The sequence below is a fragment of the Taudactylus pleione genome, unplaced genomic scaffold, assembly GCF_031769625.1.
Source record: "Taudactylus pleione unplaced genomic scaffold, aTauple2 ptg000184l, whole genome shotgun sequence".
In the NCBI taxonomy this organism is placed as follows: domain Eukaryota; kingdom Metazoa; phylum Chordata; class Amphibia; order Anura; family Myobatrachidae; genus Taudactylus; species Taudactylus pleione.
Genome location: NW_028284586.1, coordinates 1,599,201 through 1,621,656, shown reverse-complemented (window position 1 = coordinate 1,621,656; position 22,456 = coordinate 1,599,201). Strand labels below are relative to the sequence as shown.

Here is a 22,456-nt window from a genome sequence, read left to right as displayed (position 1 = left end):
GGGCGAAAATGAAAAAAGTGTATCCCTTAAGTTACTGACGGGGTGTATGTTATATGGTTCACTACAATAAATGTGCCTCCACCCAGATGATTACAGGTTGTCTGGGAAAACCTAATTAACTCTATGGTGCAATACACTTATTAATATGAACTATAGTGTGGGTGTACAGTCATTCAATAAGCAAAAATTACATACAACATTTATTTCTTATATCATTTACCACCTTATTCGGTTCTTCTTTGACAGATGCTCACTATTCCTCGGCTTCTCCGAATGATACACAAGGTAAATGTTACTCAACAAGGACATTTATTTCTTTTTATAATACTTTTATACGTAGTCACATATAATAGCTTACACAGATGGCATACATTTATAATGCACGTTATATAGAAAATAGTGACTTTAGCTATCAACTAATACATATATATAGAGTCCAGTACTCTTTTCATACCCAGTAGTATGAAGTAGATAAAGTCTTTCCTTTATATGTCCCTTAATATCTAACGATTTGAATTTAGGAATATATTCAAAGTCTCGGTTTTCCTCCTGTGTCTTTGTGTAAAGTCTCGACTGTTAATATATATATATATTCCAATGTAACTGGTATAAGAACGCGTGGGTTCTATATTAAACTCCTTTCCAGTAAAAGAAAACCTCCTCCTGTGGTTTGCGGTGCAGAGCCAAAGCAGATGGCGATGTGCTATATAAGTACTACAATGTTTACAGGCTGTCAAGGTATAATGTTAAATCCTTGCTCGGGCACTCCCTTGATGCTATGTTGAATGTTTTAGAAGCTGCTTCCACAAGGATTATAGTCCCAGCAGCTGTACTCATAAAGATAGTTCTTCCTACTGTGCAGCAACTATAAGCTGGTTCCTATGTAAATGCCTTCCCTCATGAAAGTCCTGCATAGGGATAGCGATAGCCTGAATAAAAGAGTATTTGTTCCTTTATATTATATAGTATCTGGGAGGCTTACTAAATATGCCTGAGTATTCTAATCCTCAGGGTTATTATGTCCCAATGCCCTGCTGTAGTTATTTCTGATGAGTATGTAATATTATTTTACTCACTTACATCTTCCTCAGCGCTGCTTGAAATAATGCTGGCATCTCCTGCCCAGCTGTGACTCTGAAAGGCTGCTGCTGCTGCTCACTAGACACGTCAGAACCCCGCCCCCGGCTCTGATTGGCTGCCGGCCGATCTAATACTACTGGCCAGTTGAACGCTCTGACAGCTTCCTCTGCCGCCTCTTCTATGCGGCAAGCAGCGATGGGAGGTCCCCGCTGACACTCCCCCGTCTTCCGGAGCAGGACCTACACCCGCCTACCACCAGCGGTAGTAGCGGCAGTCCTCGGCTCCACCACAGATGCCCCTCACTGGCCCCGCTAACCACTGACCAGAGCACCGGCTCCTGCAGGTCAGTGCGATGCGGTCACTCAAGGGGGGAATAGCAGACTGGCCCCGGGCGCTAGCACCACACTATATATACTTTTACTAGCCCCGCGCGACACTACCCTTCCCGCTCACAGCGTGAGCTCTCTCTCTCTACCTCAGCTCATGCTGCATCTGGAAGCTTCCAGTCCTCACACCCCTGGTTCTAAGACAGCCCCTGTATGTGTGAAAAGAAAAATCATCACTGCCTCTGCTGTGGCTTTACCCAGCCCCTCACAATCTACAGGTTATATTTACAAATCACAATTAATCACATATATTACATTAAATAGCATAAACATTACTTATCAACACATATAAACATGTGGGTCAATTGCATCAGGGTGCCAGACAGCACTCCCAGTGCAACTAGGGGTCATAAACCCTAATATGTGTCTACCCTATTATAATAGGGCTACAATATCTCCCCCTGATAATCTATGCAGATCCAATGAAAAGATTATCATCATCTACACTATTTCTAGTAAGTATTATCAGCAACTATTTATCCAGTCCCAGAGTACCCAAAGTCGGGCCAAGTGAGAACTATGCTGGGGTGTATTAATCTAGTCATTTCTCTAGGTTCCCTCAGACTATCATATGTCAAAATCAGGGGCGGCTTTATTTTCCTTTTGGGCCTTGTACTTCTTTCTAATTTTCCCACTTCACCATCTTCATAAACAGAGCAATTTTCTTGTAAACTTTCCTCATTTCTTTCCATAGGAAGTTAATTTCTCCCTCCTGGGATTTCTGGGCATATGAGGGCAATAAACGGTATCTGAACTTCTTTGCCATCAGCACTGGTCACTTCCAATATTACTTGAACATACCCTAAATAAGGGTATTTTTCTGTACTTAGCCCCCAAATTACTAGTCCGGTTAAAGGCTTAATTGGGATTTCAAACATATGTTCACGATACCATGATTCAAATATTATAGACACCTGGGAGCCACTGTCTAATAATACATTACATGGGCTCCCATTCACCTTTGCAGACACAATTGGGGTGGGTCCTAATAAACCTTCTGGTAGAGCGCCATTCCACCAAGTGTTCCACATAGCGCATGTACTCATTTCTAGGGGGCCTGTGAGGGGGTCACAGACCTCCCCCGTCCGTTTCCAGGCTCCCTGAGATCTCTGCCTGGTTCAGGATTTGTATGGAAGTTTTCACTGTGCACAATATTTTGAGTGCAGTCATAGGACAAATGTCTCCTTCTTCCGCACCTGTAGCATCCCCTATTTATAGGCCGAACTCCTCGGCCCATTCCTCTACTTGAAGTGGTAGGAGTATTCACCCCTCGCCGTGTTGTATTGGCACTTTGTGAAGAAATGAATCTATCTATTTTTGCATTCTGCTCTTCCATCATTTTAAGTATTTTTTCCTCAAATGATGTGGGTTCTACGGCGGGTACTACCACTTTTACTTTTTGTACAGTGTTTTCTCGCAATTCTATCATAGTTTCCTCCTGCGTAACGTCTTTCATCAATTCATTAAAAGTCGGGGGTGGTTTTCGTATTTCTGAACACCTAATTTTCTGGGCCACAGGGTCTGATGTTAAAGCACCCCTCATTAACTGCCTCATTCTACGCTCATCGATATCTTCTTTTTTTATTCCATCCTTCTCCACTATTTTATATAAAAGTTTGTCCAATCTAAATAAGTACGTGCTCAATTTCTCCCTAGGCTCCTGGAATGTATGATGGAGCCTAGAGATTAAATCTCCTACATCTTCCAGTGTCCCGTATGCATAGTCTAATGCTTCAAAATAGAGATCTAATGTGGCATCGGAATTGCTCCGCCTAGTAGCCTGGATGACCCCCATGGCAGGTCCTCTCAAGCTTTCAACTACCCTTTGTTTTTTTATGTGATCAGGGCATTTCCACTTTTCGGTCTGCTGCACTGCAGCCTCTTTCCATGTATCATATTGTTCTTCTACAGCAGGTACTGGTTGTATACCAGAAAAAATTCTTAATCTCCTATAATTTCCCTCGTAATGCCATCTCTCTAATTGAGTGACTACCCGTTCCATGATGTTCTCAAACTGACACCTACATTTTTTCTCATTATTATCTGGGTCTCCTCTACTCTCTCCCTCATTACTTTCTTTAGTAGAGCTGATTTTTTGTGTCAGCAGACCGGTATCCTCCGATTCTCTTGTCCTTGGCCATATTATGCTCCATCTCCTCCCTGAATTATAGTCTGCGATCATCATTACAGGGACCAGGTTAGGGTCTAACTCCCTTTCCGTTTCTATAAGCATGGCGCATACCAGCCCTAATTCTCCTCTCCGTTTATCCACTATTTGAGGTTGTATAATCCCACATAATGTTCTGACTTGTTTAATTACATACTCATCTGTGAATTCTGAGAAATTTCCTCCCAATGCGAAACACCTTTTTGGGTCTACCCCTTTACTCTGACACCATAGGTACAGTTCCTCCCCATTAAAACATTCCATTTTACTTTATTTTACTGCTTACTGGGTAGCCCTCGAATCTCAGCAGTATGCCTCCAAATGTAACCCTTAAGTTACTGACGGGGTGTATGTTATATGGTTCACTACAATAAATGTGCCTCCACCCAGATGATTACAGGTTGTCTGGGAAAACCTAATTAACTCTATGGTGCAATACACTTATTAATATGAACTATAGTGTGGGTGTACAGTCATTCAATAAGCAAAAATTACATACAACATTTATTTCTTATATCATTTACCACCTTATTATGTTCTTCTTTGACAGATGCTCACTATTCCTCGGCTTCTCCGAATGATACACAAGGTAAATGTTACTCAACAAGGACATTTATTTCTTTTTATAATACTTTTATACGTAGTCACATATAATAGCTTACACAGATGGCATACATTTATAATGCACGTTATATAGAAAATAGTGACTTTAGCTATCAACTAATACATATATATAGAGTCCAGTACTCTTTTCATACCCAGTAGTATGAAGTAGATAAAGTCTTTCCTTTATCTGTCTCTTAATATCTAACGATATGAATTTAAGAATATATTCAAAGTCTCGGTTTTCCTCCTGTGTCTTTGTGTAAAGTCTCGAATGTTAATATATATATATATTCCAATGTAACTGGTATAAGAACGCGTGGGTTCTATATTAAACTCCTTTCCTGTAAAAGAAAACCTCCTCCTGTGGTTTGCGGTGCAGAGCCAAAGCAGATGGCGATGTGCTATATAAGTACTACAATGTTTACAGGCTGTCAAGGTATAATGTTAAATCCTTGCTCGGGCACTCCCTTGATGCTATGTTGAATGTTTTAGAAGCTGCTTCCACAAGGATTATAGTCCCAGCAGCTGTACTCATAAAGATAGTTCTTCCTACTGTGCAGCAACTATAAGCTGGTTCCTATGTAAATGCCTTCCCTCATGAAAGTCCTGCATAGGGATAGCGATAAACAAGGTTTAGAAGAGGAGAGAAAAAAAAGAAAAGACTCCTATCAGGGCACACTCCTGTGCTGTATTGATGGCTACAAAATTAGTATTGGAGAAATAGGACAAACTGATTACATCTAAGTGAGATCATGACATACTTGCCGACAATCAGCTCCAGCCTTCTGGGAGGGAGCTGATTGTCGGCTAATAGCAGGGGGCGGGACCGGCCATTGGGGGCGGAGCCGGGGGTGGGGGCGGCCATTTGGTGGCACACTGGGGGCGGGGATGGGGGCGGGGATGCACGATCGCGTCATCGTGACTCCGCCCCCTCTTCACAATGCTGTTATTTTCAGCATTGTGAAGCAGGGGGCGGGGCCATGATGACGCGATTCTGCGCGAATCGCGTCACCGGGCCCCCCGCTGCGGGGGTTTCCGTTTTTGTCAGGGGGGAGGTGGGGAGGGTCTCAAGCTTCCGGGAGGCTTGCCTGCCTTTCCGGGGGGCCGGGAGCGGCACCCGAAAATCGGGAGGCTCCCGGCCAAATCGGGAGGGTAGGCAAGCCTGGATCATGATCATATGTGAAATTTACATTAATGTCTCAATTAGCAGACAGACCACCATATATTTACCCATTTAATATATCTGAAATAGATGTAGTGATGTTGATATTAAAACTAAAGTTTATTAAATTCTTAAAATGAAACATAGACACTCGAAATCAACTTATTATACAAAGACAGCATAGACAAATAAGAACATTAATAGTGTATGATACACTATATCTATTAACAGTGATCCACTATATCCAGGTCTATTTGACAGTACTGGAAGTATAGTTATAAATATTTGCTAATGATATACACAATTGAAATCGACAATTCATCGAAATGCCACCCTAAATAGTACACATGCGATACTTCACTAATCACAGAAACCATGCATATGGTGCTGGGGGTATAGTTATAAATATATGCACAATTGGAATAGATAATTCATCAAAGTACCACCCTACCTAGTACACATATTAAGATGCAATATTTCAATGATCACAGGAAACATACATATGGTATGTCTAGTGAAAGTAGTCCCTCAGTAATCCACCGGAACCAGTGAAAAAATAATACATAAGATGAGCCCACCACAGCCTTCTAATGTGATATTAGTTAATAAAGGTGTAATGTACTGTTATCTAGGGTAGGATATTCTAAGGTTGAGTAGATCCACCTGTATATTTAGATATACAAATAACATATAAATATAAAAAACATGTATCACAATTGACATACAAATACAAAACTAAAGGCGAAATAATAAACAAATACATACAACATGCAAAAGGTATAATGATACCACAATATTAAAATGCTGAACACCACGGATACCACCTATATATATAATATGGAGGTTATTAGAGGCGTCCCTCTATTCCGATCTGGGAGAGTACATATGGTACTAAATATTTTCCTGATATAGATACAGGTATAGAGTGGTGTGCTTATATGCCCAGGATCTGCTGTTGCCTGTCTTAGATATTAGAGGACAGGGAATGAGAGTCCCAGGAACTGGCACCAGAAATTATAAAGCTGCTTCTGCTGTTACAGCCCAGTCTCACCAGTATCCCTGTTGCCGTACAGCAGCGCAGGGAATCCAGGCAGCTGGCTATAATGAGAGAGCAAGAAAAAGTAGAAGGAAGAAAGTACCTGCCAATATTGTCTCCCTTCTGTATGATCGTCCGTGGTGCAGGGGTCCAGAGTGCGCACTGTGGAGCCCACCAGCAGGCTGTCTGACACATGTTTCGCCGGGGCTTTCGAGTGTCTATGTTTCATTTTAAGAATTTAATAAACTTTAGTTTTAATATCAACATCAATACATCTATTTCAGATATATTAAATGGGTAAATATATGGTGGTCTGTCTGCTAATTGAGACATTAATGTAAATTTCACATATGATCATGATCTCACTTAGATGTAATCAGTTTGTCCTATTTCTCCAATACTAATTTTGTAGCCATCAATACAGCACAGGAGTGTGCAATGATAGGAGTCTTTTCTTTTTTTTCTCTCCTCTTCTAAACCTTGATAATATTTACTCCTGGGATGCACCTCCAGATTTTGAAATATACCTAGATACGTGTATCCAATAAATCTATAATTAGATCGTTAGAATTAACTGTTTTCCTGTGCAATCAATCTTCTTCCCCTTTTCCTGTATGACATAGGGATAGCGATAGCCTGAATAAATGAGTATATGTTCCTTTATATTATATAGTATCTGGGAGGCTTACTAAATATGCCTGAGTATTGTAATCCTCAGGGTTATTATGTCCCAATGCCCTGCTGTAGTTATTTCTGATGAGTATGTAATATTATTTTACTCACTTACATCTTCCTCAGCGCTGCTTGAAATAATGCTGGCATCTCCTGCCCAGCTGTGACTCTGAAAGGCTGCTGCTGCTGCTGCTGCTCACTAGACACGTCAGAACCCCGCCCCCGGCTCTGATTGGCAGCCGGCCGATCTCATACTACTGGCAAGTTGAATGCTCTGACAGCTTCCTCTGCCGCCTCTTCTGTGCGGCAAGCAGCGATGGGAGGTCCCCACTGACACTCCCCCGTCTTCCGGAGCCGGACCCACACCCGCCTACCAACAGCGGTAGTAACGGCAGTCCTCGGCTCCACCACAGATGCCCCTCACTGGCCCCGCTAACCACTGACCAGAGCGCCGGCTCCTGCAGGTCAGTGTGATGCGGTCACTCAAGGGGGGAACAGCAGACTGGCCCCGGGCGCTAGCGCCACACTATATATACTTTTACTAGCCCCGCGCGACACTACCCTTCCCGCTCACAGCGTGAGCTCTCTCTCTCTACCTCAGCTCGTGCTGCATCTGGAAGCTTCCAGTCCTCGCGCCCCTGGTTCTAAGACAGCCCCATGTGTGAAAAGAAAAATCATCACTGCCTCTGCTGTGCCCCTCACAATCTACAGGCTATATTTACAAATCACAATTAATCACATATATTACATTAAATAGCGTAAACATTACTTATCAACACATATAAACATGTGGGTCAATTGCATCAGGGTGCCAGACAGCACTCCCAGTGCAACTAGGGGTCATAAACCCTAATATGTGTCTACCCTATTATAATAGGGCTACAAAAGTGTTGGAAAATGGAGAAAAAAAGTGGGGGGCCTGGCACTTTGGGAGGCTATATGGTTGGAACAGGGTTATTTGGGATTGTACAAGGCTGCAGCAGGTATGATTTTGATATTTTAATTTTAGAGACATCAAAATATACTAGTACCCATTTTCAGGTACCTCAAATTTAACCTTAGTACTTATTTTTCAGAAAAAAAAACATTGCTTTCTATCATTTTTCCACACATATGCAAATATGTATATAACAGCCCTTTGCAACAAAATAAGTTCACTAAATGCTTTTATTAGGGCTGCTACTACTATTCTATATTGATACCCAGGGTCACTGAAGCTTTTTATGGGGTACAGACTGATTTCCCCCAGAAAAGGTGTCCTTTTCATTAGTTCCGGTTTGTAAACCATTCGCCTATCCGCGTTTTTGCATTTTTTTACAATTGAATAGGGCGAAAAGGGAAAAGCGCAGGTACAGGATCTGAAACCAGCATCTGTGAGTGATATTTTACACCCTGGCACAGGAGTTAAGGAAATATCACTGAAAATATTTCCATTTACTGATGAATTTATGGTATTTGAACAACACAATGGCATTGTTTATTGTAGACATACCACAGAACAAGGAAATGAGTGTAGGCTTGGTATACTGTACCCGCATTCATTACTGATACTGTAGTTCAAGATAGTTCATTCATGGTTGATAGATAAAAAAACAATAACAATTCCATTTTCTCCTTTATAAAAGGATGTGAGACAAAGGAGCAGTGCTCTATAAGGTAAGAGGAGAGAGATGTCTGATGCAGAAAGAGCTTGTGTCATAAACAAGTAAACTTAGAATCCTAGGCAAAGACAGACGACAATGTATCTGCTGTATCTGGCCTTGGTCCTCTCAGTCTGTGCAAGTTTTGGTAAGTGCTCAATCTATGAATAATGTATTTGGTTCTGCAATAAACAAGTGATAAAAGGAACATAAATATAAATATGATTTTTTTTTAAATAAAAACAAACATTGACCAATTTTATGATGAGTTTCCTCCAAAAAATATGCCTTAATACTGGGACCCATTTCAATGTAATACATTAGACCGCAGGTTCTCAAACTCGGTCCTCAGGACCTCAAACAGTGCATGTTTTCCAGTCTCCTCACAGAATCACTAGTGAAATAATTAGCTCCATTTGTGGATCTTTTAAAATGTGTCAGTGACTAATGAATACACCTGTGCACCTGCTGAGTGACCTGGACAATGTGAACTGTGTGTGGTACAGAGGACCGGGTTTGACAACCACTGCATTAGACCATTGAAGATACAATATTATACCACAAGTATATAAATATTATTTTCCTATCTTGTACCATAACTTATGGTTTCTCCACTCAGGATCTGTAATGATGACTTTACTATTATTATGTTTACAGGCTTACAGACCACAGTTACTGGAGAGGAGTCATGTGCTATACAAATAGGTAAGAAGTGCCATCGGAATCATTTGATGTACCCATAGGACATGATAAATATAACAAATGCCTGCATGCAAAGTGGCTGTAGTTGCTATATGCTAATGCGAAAATGTATAGGGCTAATGCAGAAACTCTTGCCACCAATTGGTATTATGCCAGCCACCAGAACCATCATCATGACTATCTGCACTTGCACCAGCTACAGTAGGTGCAAGAGATCCATCAGAAACATGTTCCCCTTCCCCGTACCCATGACTCAGAATTGCATAGAGCTGACTGCTATCACAGTCCCACAAGACAGGTGGTTCAGAGTGCTCACATTGTCACTGCCCAGCTAAGTCCCGAAATGCCCAATGCAGAAAGGCAGATCCGTCCAAGTTCTGTATGACTCATAATATTTTGAACATATGCAAATATGCTGTATACAGAACCCCCCCACCCCCTCTGCGATCATGCACAGAGATCCATCTGACTCAGGATCAGTCCCTGTGCATTCACAGTTCATCTAAGGCTTATCTAAAGCTGGCCACACATCTAAAGATTATCTGTCCAACCAGCCAACTAGTTGATTGGTTGGAATTAAAATCTGGTAAGGAATACAATCAGCAATTTGCTCCCTAACACTGGAAAATGGACCAAAACTGTTGTTTGCACAAATAGTTTAGATCAAACATTTAACAAACTTGTCTGAACGACCATTTTCATCTGTTTTCTGGCATTTAGGAGTAAATTGCTGATCATCATTTACTCCCATACGTTACCAGATTTTCATTCCAACCAATCAACAAGTTTGCTGGTTGGATGTAAGTTGGTCTAGTGTGTGGCCAGCTTAAGTGGACGAAGTTAAAGTACCAGCCAATCAGCTCCTAACTGCCATGTCACATGCTGCATTTAAAAATTACAGTTAGGAACTGATTGGCTGGTACTCTATCTCTGTCCACTTTATCTAATATATAAGGTAATCTTCCAATTTAAATAGCAACATTTTCTTTCCAGCTGTAGACTACTGTCCTCTGTGTCACCCACATAATTGTTGGGTAAGATTATTGGTAGGAAAACTCCCTGACAACACCAATGTAAAACAAATAAAACATTTATTGCAGAAAATGACAGATTATAGAGACTGTTTTGTCTGCCCAGCCATTATGAAGGAGTGCTCATACAGTAATTATACCCAGATACAAACCGGGGGTTATAGAGAATTACACATGTATATGTATCTATTCTACAGAGCATTTGTTACATTTAAAACTAAAAATTTTGATCCCATATGCTCAATTTAAGAACAATCTATAATTAATGACAATTTATTATTTTCATTAGTTGTATTGCTGATCGCACACATGATATGTTTATATGCAGAAAATGAATGGCTGTAATGTGTGTACAGGACAGGTGCCATTTAAGAGGATATAAAAATGTCATGTGACTACTGATATCTGTATAATCTGTGGTAACGGAGTATATTTTAAACTCTTATCATTCCTATTATATTACATTAAATTTATATTGAATGTGTGGTTTGACCAATGACTTATACAATATAACTATACTTGTGCCTAGTGCTTCATTCCTCTTTTTTTTGCATTCCAGCTGCATGACACCCTATTCCATACTTCTACAATTGTATCCCATTGACATACAGTAGTTAAGGATTTTGGTGGGACATTAAGATTTGGGGACCCCAAAAGAATAGCGCCCATGAGATAATAGTAGTAGTAGTAGTTGTTTCTGATTAAAATAATAATTTGCATTAAGTATGAAGTATTGTTGTCTACACTTGTGTAGCATTCTGTACACTGACAGTGGAATGTAGTTGCATCACGTCTCCATTGGCATCTACTGAACAGTACCTCTAGCTCAGTTCTCTTCACCTCAGGTGGGTTTAAAACGAACAAGGGCAACTGTTACACTGCAAACAGAATAATGAGCCCCAGGCGATGTCTCATGATTAAATAAATATACAGTGTATTTTCTCACCATGTGGGAGGACAGGATGGCATAGGTAAAGAAAGGAAGAGTGCACAAGAGAAAAGGGCCCTACTCATAAGAGTCTATAATCTATAGGATGGAGGTAGTTAAAAATGGGTTACACAGAGGAGTTGAGTCAGTGTGCAGGGACAAAAGGGGTGTTTCTTTACCTGTAACCTGTATGCTGGCAGCCTCTGTATGCTACCCATGCTACCCATACTGTCATTCAGCAACTAATTTCTTTCTCTGTTATCACCTATAATCCTGTTACAGATAACCTTAGTGTCAACTTCCTGGACAGAATTTTCCTACTATGTGTCATGCTTAGACTCTTCTTGGCATTCTCTGGGTTCTAAAGCCTCCCTTTAAGGTGCGCATCCCCTAGGCGATCGGGAAATGACAGTATGATTACAACATTGTAATCGTACAGTAGTTCCTCATCCTGTAGGTGCCTACACTGAATGATATGTCCAGGGGCGTTTTAAGAGAGGAGGGGACCCGTGTGCACTCCTCGTGCGGGGCCCCCTCCTCTCTCCCTGGTGGCTGGCAGCCGACTGACGTGGCTAGCCAGCCAACGGAGCATTAGTAGACTCCGGGCACTAGAGTGTGCCCGCAGTCTACTGCGTATGCGCAGAAAGCCGGAAACATGGCCGCGGCAGCCACTTTCCGGCGTTCTGTGCATTCGCAGTAGACTCCAGGCATACTCTAGTGCCCGGAGTCTACTGCTCATGCGCAGAACACCGGAAAATGGCCACGGCGGCCATTTTTCCGGTGTTCTGAGCAGCAGTGACACCCGATGCGGGACCTCGGACAGGTAAGCTTTAAAAAAATATGGAGGCAGTGTGTGCGGTGCGGGGCCCCCCTGGACCCGGGGGCCCGTGTGCCCCGCACACACTGCACCCATTATAGATACGCCACTGGATATGTCGTTCAGTGCAGGCACCATCCCTCATCCCTGATCATGGTCAATCTGTCGTTATCAAAAGATTGACCGGCATGTTCAGGCAATGATTGATGTTGAAAACGACCAGCGGGAGCGCGCATCTCTGGTCGTTTACGACATTTTCATGCCCGATTCATGCATGATTAATGAGCGATTGAACGATTCTGATATCGTAATCGTTCAATCGCTCTGTTAAATCGGCAAGTGGATACGCAGCTTAACACTTTAGCTAAACTGAATGTTTGTCACCATTGTAATCCATCAGGACTGATTGTATGATCCAATGTTTATAAGAAGTATTAATTATCAGCAAAATCTGGCATTGAATGTAAACCTTTGAGGTAAGGACCAGCTTCATAGCTGTCATCATCTGTACTGTATCTGGATTAAGATGCCATCAAGCTTGCTGCAGCCAGTCTGTTAACCTCTTCAGTAAGCTCCAAATGCATCCGGAGTCCAGACCTTTAGCATGACATTCCCAACATATTACTGCTTCTGTACATATGTCAGGTCCTTACTTCAAGGGTTTACATTCAATGCTGGACTTTTAGCTGGTAATTAATTCTCCCTATTAAGGTTGGATCATACAATTGCAGCTATAGACTTGAATAGTAACAGTGGGACCTTTCTTGCCAGTACAACAGGGCTGCTATTTACCTTATATGCTTCTTTTATATGTATAGTTATGGATCTTTTATATTTAAATAATATATATGTATACATGTATTTTTATATATTCCTAACCTGTTGGGTATTATTTTATTAAACTTATACTGCTAATAAATACATATTTCATATTGTATCACATCCCAAGTGTCTTGATTGTTTTTTCTACCATGTCAAGAACTAGCCCCTTTAGGTTACTACAGCTATTGGTATTTCATTAACATATATTTGATTTACAGTATCTACTTCTCAGCACCAGTATCTGAATTTTGGGAAGGTTTAAGTTTTTGTGATAAAAAATAAAATGATCAGCATCTCCTGCTATTAATATAGTACATATAGTACATGCACTTTGTACTCATTATCTCATTCAGTTTGACATTCTGTATGATCAGTGAACCAGCACTGACTGCTTATGCATGTACAGATGTACAAGAACAGGTAGGACTAGTCTTACTCCGATACACAGAATGAAAGTTGCTTAAATCAATTTGTAGGGGAGAAACAGGTGCTTGAAGGTGAGGGGTTATCTACACTAAAATTCCTTCAGCACACTGTCATGAACCAGTTAAAATAGGTAACATTCTTAGCACTTCCCAGTACTTCTATAGGAGTGGTCCTATCTCTAAACAATGACCATATATTCATGTTTATTTAGATTGAGAGGTAATTTACCAGGAGGTGCCCCAAAAGCCTCCAATATAGCACTATTAAGAGTTAAGACCAGCATTCCCTGCCAGCTACTGATCCCATATACTGTATGACTGCATGTGTGTATACAAATCTCTATTTCTCAAGAACAGGTAGGATCAGTCTTAGTTACAGCTGAAATGGCATCTAAAGTTGCTTCTACCAAGTATCAAAACAAGAAAGGGTGAATACTTATATGATCAGTTATTATTTTGTGTTATCACTGGTAATAATTCCAAATTGATTACATTTTAATTCTATGGTGTAAGAAATTAAAATATGGAAATCAGGAATCAGGGGCATAACACATGTTTTTACAAGCACTCTGTATGTACATAAATAGCATTTAATGAACCATTTTGTTTTAGTAAATGAATCCATGTATTATTTTAGTCCATTTTCTTGTCTCCTTTAGAATCCTCATCCCTGACTTATGCGGTGGACACGACCGACTCAATGTCTGCAATGCTTTCACAGTCAAAACTTGAAAATATCTGGCTTCTGGCCAATGTAACTGCCAACTTTCCATGTGGGGTTCGCCAGTATACCATGGTGGAGTTTAATAATCCAAGTATGACTTTATGTTACCAGAACTGTAGCTTTCTTTGCTTCAAACTGGACATGTGTTAGTTGCCTGTGTAACTTACTATAGCTAATATTATTGCATATTTGTCAAAGGTGTAATGATATAACAGTACATTTTGGTGTTAGATTTTATAACTAGTGATGTCATAAGTACAGTAATGGTTTTACCTCTTTATTTTGAAAGAAATACCACTGCCTCAATTTTATTGGAGAGTCATAAGAACTAGAGATGTGCGGGTTCGGTTAAACTTGGTTCTTTTCGCCACATTAGCGCAAGTTCGGATTAGTTCGGATTTATCTTATTGGCTATCCGGCTCTCACGTGTTTTGGATAGCCAATAATAAATCTGAACTAATCCGAACTTCTGCTAATGTGACAAAAAGAACCAAGTAAAACCGAACCAGCACATCTCTTATAAGAACATTGGCCAGTATTCAGTTCCCAGGAACTTGAATCATTGGCTATTATCGTGCTTAATGGACCAGACCATAGCTGTTGATATCTGACCTGAAATCCATGATTTCACCAGACCCGGTGAAACTCACGTAGTCTAAATCCTTGGTACACGCCGTGTGCGCACAACGGGACCCCTCGGCTCCCCCGGTTCCAACAGCAGCTTTTGTAGCTTAAGCAAAAGATTGGGTTCAAGTGCTGCGCACAACTATATGGGTTAGCTTATATCACTATACGGATGATGTCAGACATCCATTAGTGCAGCAGCACACTTAGTTATTGTTTCATTTACACTATAGTGAACAAGTCCATTGCAATATCATTATAAGCTTTTGTAGCTTATCAGATCCTAAAAGTACATTTATTTTCTGTCCAACATCTGTATTAGTATCTCTGTCACTGGCTCAGACACACAGCAGACAGCAGAAGTAAACATGCATGTGCAGGCTCTTTTCTGTCATTACATTCTGAGTGATTAAGCCACTGTATGGGTGGGATGTATCAATCCTTGGAGAGAGATAAGGTGGAGTATTTGCCCAAAGCAACCAATCTGCTATTAACTGTTATTTCAAAACAAGAGAAAGAACAACTGGGAGCGCAATCAGATTAAATATCTGTTTAATACATGCAAATGCAAAAAAGATTAAAATTACAAAACACATACACACATATATAGTAATGTTGGAATTCGTTGATATCAAGGTTCTTTCTCTTGTTTTACATTCTTAGGGGTTAGACACCCCTTACTGGTGAGCAGCTTTCAGATTCAACCACTAATCAGACTGAAAACTGAAGCATCTGGCATTTTCTATTTGCTATTTCAAAAGCTGTGAAAGATAAATGACACCTAGAAGCTGATTGGTTGCTTTAGGAAACATCTCTAATTTATCTCTCTCCTAGGTTTGATAAATCTCCCCTCTTAACTCTATACTGAAAAACTGACATAATTTGTAACTAAATTCACACATTATTTTGACTGTGCAGTAATTCCATTTAATATCTGTGTTTTAACAATATTCTCTTAGTACGCATCTTTTTATTTATAATTTGACTGTATTCCCATTCTTGGGCATTGTGCTATACACCTATAGGTTGGGGCTACCACCCAAACACTTTCCCATTCTCATTCACTTTAACACCTACTGTAAGTGTGCAATTGTTTGTGTTATATGTATCATATTGTCTATATTTTTTTCAGAACAATATTTCATAAGAGAGCCTTGTCTATCAGAGTTTTCCTCCTGTGCCTCTAATAGTTTGCAGTAAAGTACATAGAGTTAAGGATACAAGTTTCTGTGAGTCCAACACATCATAAACACATGAAAATAAGTCTGGTCACTGAGGCACAGCTTAATTCCAATCATTAAGTGGTAAATGGGGTTCAGATAAAATACCTGTAATAATAATAATAATAATAATAATAATAATAATAATAATAATAAATAATAACAATAATAATAAAATCATATATTACTTTTATATATCGTCCTTAAGCTTACCTTTTGGACTTTTTTCTGTGTTTTTCACCAAATTTTATATAATTAGAGCAGAGTTGTTTAGTTTAGTTGCCCTGGGATACAAAATAGATCACCTCTACTTAATGTATTGCATACAGTTGTAACCAAAGACTGGATTTGTGTCATATTCAGGGCTGGATTAGACAATATGAATAATATGTTGAACAACACAGGAAAAAGATGGAAATATAAAATATTGAATAGAGTTACTGTACATTTGCAGGAAATATTTTCACTGCAATAAAAGTCATTGGGGGGCTCGAAACACTTTAATAGAAAAAAGTATATATTAATGTATACTGAATGTTGTTTTCACATTCATTTCACAGCTATTGGGCCTGTAAGAATAACACAGTCAAAGACAGAGTTTAATGGTTTCTTCAACAGCCTGATAGCCTCTGGAGGTGGTGATTGTCCGGCGCTGGTCATGGGAGGACTGGAACTGGCCTTGGAGAATTCTCCACATAAGTCTATTATTGTGGTATTAACAGATGCTTCAGCTAAAGATTACTCGAATACAACCTTGATAAACAATATCCACTCATTAATAAGCATGACACAGTCACGGGTATGTAATTGTAGATTATACATATTTCTTAATGCACTTAAAAGCCTATTCACAATGACCTAATTAGTTGTAATGCTGTGTTTGTGTATCAGAAATAAGACAATGCTGTAACCATATATACACAAGTCCTGTCTTCATTTAGAATAAAAAAGTTGTCTCTTTTTTTATGCAGATTTTCTTCCTTACTACCGGATTTTGCGGGAGCATTAGTGATCCGGGTTTTGTTGTATATCGGGATATCGCAGCACTTAGTTTTGGACATGTGTTTCAAATCTCCATTTCAGATCTGAATAAAGTAATGAACTAACTAATTAATTAACTAAAGTTTGTTTGAACCAAAAGAACAAGTGATATTTTATGTATCAATATGTTTTTACTTTTCATCAGCCGATCTCTTTCCAAATGCCTGACAATGAATTGTAAAATGTGCTTTTTGTCTCATCTGACAATACAGAACACTATACTGTGTAATGACACAGTACAGTACATCACAGAACACTGTACTGTATAATGACACAGTACAGTACATCACAAAACACTATACTGTATAATGACACAGTACAGAACATCACAGAATAATATACTGTATAATGACACAGTACAGTACATCACAGAACACTATACTGTATAATGACAGTACAGAACATCACAGAATAATATACAGTATAATGACATAGTACAGTACATCACAGAATAATATACAGTATAATGACACAGTACAGTACATCACAGAACACTATACTGTATAATGACACAGTACAGTACATCACAGAACACTATACTGTATAATGACAGTACAGAACATCACAGAATAATATACAGTATAATGACATAGTACAGTACATCACAGAATAATATACAGTATAATGACACAGTACAGTACATCACAGAACACTATACTGTATAATGACACAGTACAGTACATCACAGAACACTATACTGTATAATGACAGTACAGAACATCACAGAATAATATACAGTATAATGACACAGTACAGTACATCACAGAACACTATACTGTATAATGTCACAGTACAGTACATCACAGAGCACTCTACTGTATAATGACAGTACAGAACATCACAGAATAATATACTGTATAATGACACAGTACAGTACATCACAGAACACTATATTGTATAATGACAGTACAGAACATCACAGAATAATATACAGTATAATGACATAGTACAGTACATCACAGAATAAATATACAGTATAATGACACAGTACAGTACATCACAGAACACTATACTGTATAATGACACAGTACAGTACATCACAGAACACTATACTGTATAATGACAGTACAGAACATCACAGAATAATATACAGTATAATGACATAGTACAGTACATCACAGAATAATATACTGTATAATGACATAGTACACTACATCACAGAACACTACTGTATAATGACACAGTACAGTACATCACAGAACACTACTGTATAATGACACAGTACAGTACATCACAGAATAATATACTGTATAATGACACATTACAGTACATCACAGAATAATATACAGTATACTGACACAGTACAGTACATCACAGAACACTATACTGTATAATGTCACAGTACAGTACATCACAGAACACTATACTGTATAATGACACAGTACAGAACATCACAGAACACTATACTGTATAATGACACAGTACAGAACATCACAGAATAATATACTGTATAATGACGCAGTACAGAACATCACAGAATAATATACAGTATGGCATCATAGCACAACACATGGATTGATGTACATGTGGAACAGACTTTGGGCCTGATTCATTACTGATCGCTATTGTGATCATGGCTGTGATTACGCAGGCAGAATTCCTGTAAAAATATGATAATGAATGCAATCGCACAGCCAGCATAGACGCCCAGTTCCTCTATCTCACATCCGTAATACCTTGCAGTCCTGCATATACAGGGGTGTTATAAGAGAGGAGGGGGCACTAGCTAGTGCTCGGAGTCTGTTGAGGCTGTCATTGCGCGGTGGCCACGGTGAGAGAGGAGGGGTCCCAGATGGGGAGTGAACACGGGCCCCCTTCTCTCTTAATATGCCCCTGGCTTACTGCCTGTCGCTCTCTCTGTGATGGGTTCTTGTATTCCACATGATCGCAGTGCGATTGCAGTTCAGCCGCTGCACACACACACTCCGGTGCATACGCATGCACAGCACGCAACAATCGGCCATTTGCGTACACGGTTGCAATTGCGATCCATAATGAATCAGACCCCTTGTTGTAGAATGATTTATGCCATAATGAACACTCTGTTTGTACCAAGTGTACCAATTACCAATAGGGTGTGTGTCATTGGTGCAGTGAAAATCTAAAATGTAGTTTCAGCAGCAGTTATTAAACAGGCGAATCACTGACAGTAGGAGATTTAAGATGGCTGTAACTCAAATATAGTGCAAATGCTGGGTGGATTTCAGTAAACAAAATGAGAGGAAGGATTCTAGGTTTTAGTTCCTGGATTGAGAAGACAACAAGAACCTTGCTTATATACCAGAAATTAACACCCAGTACTCTGAAACCAGCGGGAGCCTGTTATCAGCAGATGAGTTTGTAAGATATACTGGCTTAACATTAATTTGTCTATATTGACTTGATCCTAAACTGGAAAAAGCAGTTTTACACATACCTGCAGTTTGGATATATAGGGGTTATTCCTGTATGTCACTGCACCAACTGGCACACAAATATGGGCTCATGGAATTTATACTGAGTAGAGGGAATGTTATGGCTATGTAGTTTTTTATGTGTTTTTCTTGCATTTTATTGATTTTATATTGTTATATTTATCTAAAACTTTTTGAGTATTGTTATATTTATATATGTATTTATTCATATTTAAAGTTGACACAACGCACGTTGTTACTTATTTTCTAAAACATAACGTGGGTCAGTTACAGTTTTATTGGCCACTGTATACTTCACCTGGACACTGAGGATATCACCTTATTTTTCTTTTGTCATGGATTTGATAATTTTACAGTATATTTATTAATCTAATGAGTTTTATTTCTTTTTAGGTATTCCGCTACTTTAACTACACACTTTCAACACCTGCTGACAGTTCTACACAGCTGCTCTCTGGGGAGTATTCTGCTGGCATTAGTGCTGGAAGCTTCAATGTTGCAGATAATTTTGCTAAACTAATAATAACCACGGACGGTTTGGTCACTTCCATGAATGTCCATGGGCCGGACTGTAAGTAACCAGACTCCTCTTACTGTGTTTCCAGCAAGCTAAACCTATTCATCAAGCGAATAAAAAGACTGTTTTACCCTATAAATTACTTGCTAATCAATGGCTATTTTTTTCCTCTTGTAGCTATTGCTCTTGTCATGGAAACAATTATATCAGAGACTTGGGGCTCTATGTACCTCTTGAACAAACCAGTGCATGGAACATGGAGTATAAGTATAGATGCAGCAGATCAATGTTCTGTACGAGTGGAAGGGCTTACAGGTACCGTACTATAATGCATATATCTACAGTATCTATTACCTACATATTACAAACAATATTAAAAACAAAATATAAAATGCAAAAGTGCTTTAGAAATATATGTTTAAAAAAGTGTCCGCTAAATCACACCCAACACTATATAATACTTGTTTGTATAATAATTTTCTGCACACTATTACAGCAGCAATTGTTACTGTTACATAGCTATTATATCAAAGTGCTAATAGATTTTACACAAAATATTGTTTCTGTATCCATTTATGGGGATTTCTATAAGAAAGGTGCTCCCTCTAGTGATGTTTTTAGGTAATGGTTATGTTAAATATCCAAACTAGAGATTGCTATTCAAAGAGAAATATTTATTTAACTGAACAGTTATAAAGGTGAGAGACACTTTTTATTTTCAGTTATCTTATACTAAATTCTTGATATTACTGATACAACCACATTCCTATTGTATATGTACGGCGCTGCTGAGCCTTTGTGGCATCCTATAAATATAACACAATAATAATAATAATAATAATAATAATAAGCTATGCTGTGTACTACACAGTAATACACTGATTACCAAATCAATTCCGTGTGATGTGAATGCAACATCACGTCTTCATCTACGTCCCCATCTCGCCAGAACAACATCGCGTAATTCATTTTGAAAATCCTCTCCGTCCACATTGTGCTTTATTCATTGATGTAGATGATTGTTTCCAGCACTAGAATCGTTTCTATCTATGCAACATCGCGATGCCCCTGAGCAAAATGGCATTTTACTGACATCCTGAGATTTCTTCATGGTTCCTGACTTCAGAGACTACAGTTTCCCTGGTTCCTGTGTCCGGAGGCTGAAATGTGCACCTGATGTGATGACAGCTTTGTGCACAGAGGGTCTAATTCAGACCCGCTCGCGAGTGCTCGCAAGCGGGTTGATGGTGCCCAAGTGCACATGCGCACAATGCAGGGAGCTCCGTCGTGCGCATGCGCGAGACCCGAATAACCCAAGCCGTCGCTATGGGTCTCGCACCAAAGGGGGCGTGCTGTCGATGGTGAGTGACAGCACGCCCCCTTCAGTGGGCGTGCCGGGGGCGTGGCTACCCAGACGGAGGTGTTCCCATGGGAATGCCTACTGTCTGGGTCCGGTCCCACTGACATCACTAGTGATGTCAGTGGGAGTGTTTTTGGCATCGCTGCATTTTGCCGTGAGAGATGGGGCTTCAAACCATGGTGGCATTGCTCTCCCCTCTCTCAGGGGGGTTTCTGGCTAATTCAGGATGGACTAAAAAAAAGTGGATGTATTTGTATGAGAAGATCAGGAACTATTTTCCCACTGGCCTGAGGAGAAGAGTTAAATAGTCTAAGAGAAGTACTTTATTAATGCATTTCATAATTCTTAGACTTCATCAGAGGGATAAAAAATTGATCATTTAAATTTAGAAAACTTTTTTGTATTGAGATATCAAACTTTATTTTTTTTATAATTATTAAGGGGATTGGTATAGGATGCCGGAGCTCGGGATCCCGGTGGTCAGAATCCCGATGCCGGCATCCAGACCAGGTTACACTCCTGATGCCTCCAGGTAAGTAAGCCTAACCTAACCCTAACCCTACCCCTCATGTAGCCTAAACCTAACCTCCCCCATTAGTACCTAAACCTAACCCTCCCTCTGCGCAGCCTAAACATAACCTTCCCACCTGCAGCCTAAACCTAACCCTACCTCTAGTGTCTAACCCTAACCCCAGTATACTTACCTTCAAGATCCCACCAGTTGAGATGCCGGTGCCGGTAATCTGATAAATGTTGGGATTCCGGGATTGGCATTCTGAACACACAAATCCCAGAGGTTGGGATTATGACCAACCCCTTATTAAGTGCATTGGCTAGGATGCATAGGGACATACTGTTTCAACAGGTTCCCCAGGAAAAAGTTCCACAAACCAAGCCAGCAGTGGAAACCACCAGCTCCTGACAAGGATGCAAGGAAAAAGTAGAAGTAATAGAAGTGCCACCAAAGCCATACAGAGACTGGCCACCCAGTCCTTCAGATGCGGAGGAGGGCAGCAGCATTTCAAGAGCTAAGACTTTCTCTGAATAGAAGAAGGGAATTTTAATTTTGAAAGTCCTTCAAT

The 22,456-nt window shown here is 39.8% G+C and overlaps 1 protein-coding gene across 8 annotated transcripts in view; it reads left to right on the top strand.

Moving 5' to 3' along the window:
- Positions 1-8,780: 8,780 nt before the first annotated feature.
- LOC148519685 (von Willebrand factor A domain-containing protein 7-like) overlaps positions 8,781-22,456 on the top strand; it is a 40,495-nt gene continuing 26,819 nt past the window's right edge. For all 8 annotated transcript variants that reach the window (XM_088476143.1, XM_088476142.1, XM_088476140.1 and 5 more), the window contains exons 1-7: positions 8,781-8,897; positions 9,407-9,454; positions 14,134-14,289; positions 16,603-16,841; positions 17,014-17,136; positions 19,891-20,068; positions 20,192-20,329. In XM_088476143.1, coding sequence (XP_088332269.1) covers positions 8,849-8,897; positions 9,407-9,454; positions 14,134-14,289; positions 16,603-16,841; positions 17,014-17,136; positions 19,891-20,068; positions 20,192-20,329 — 931 coding nt within the window. In that variant the 5' untranslated portion in view covers positions 8,781-8,848. The remainder of the gene's footprint in view (positions 8,898-9,406; positions 9,455-14,133; positions 14,290-16,602; positions 16,842-17,013; positions 17,137-19,890; positions 20,069-20,191; positions 20,330-22,456) is intronic.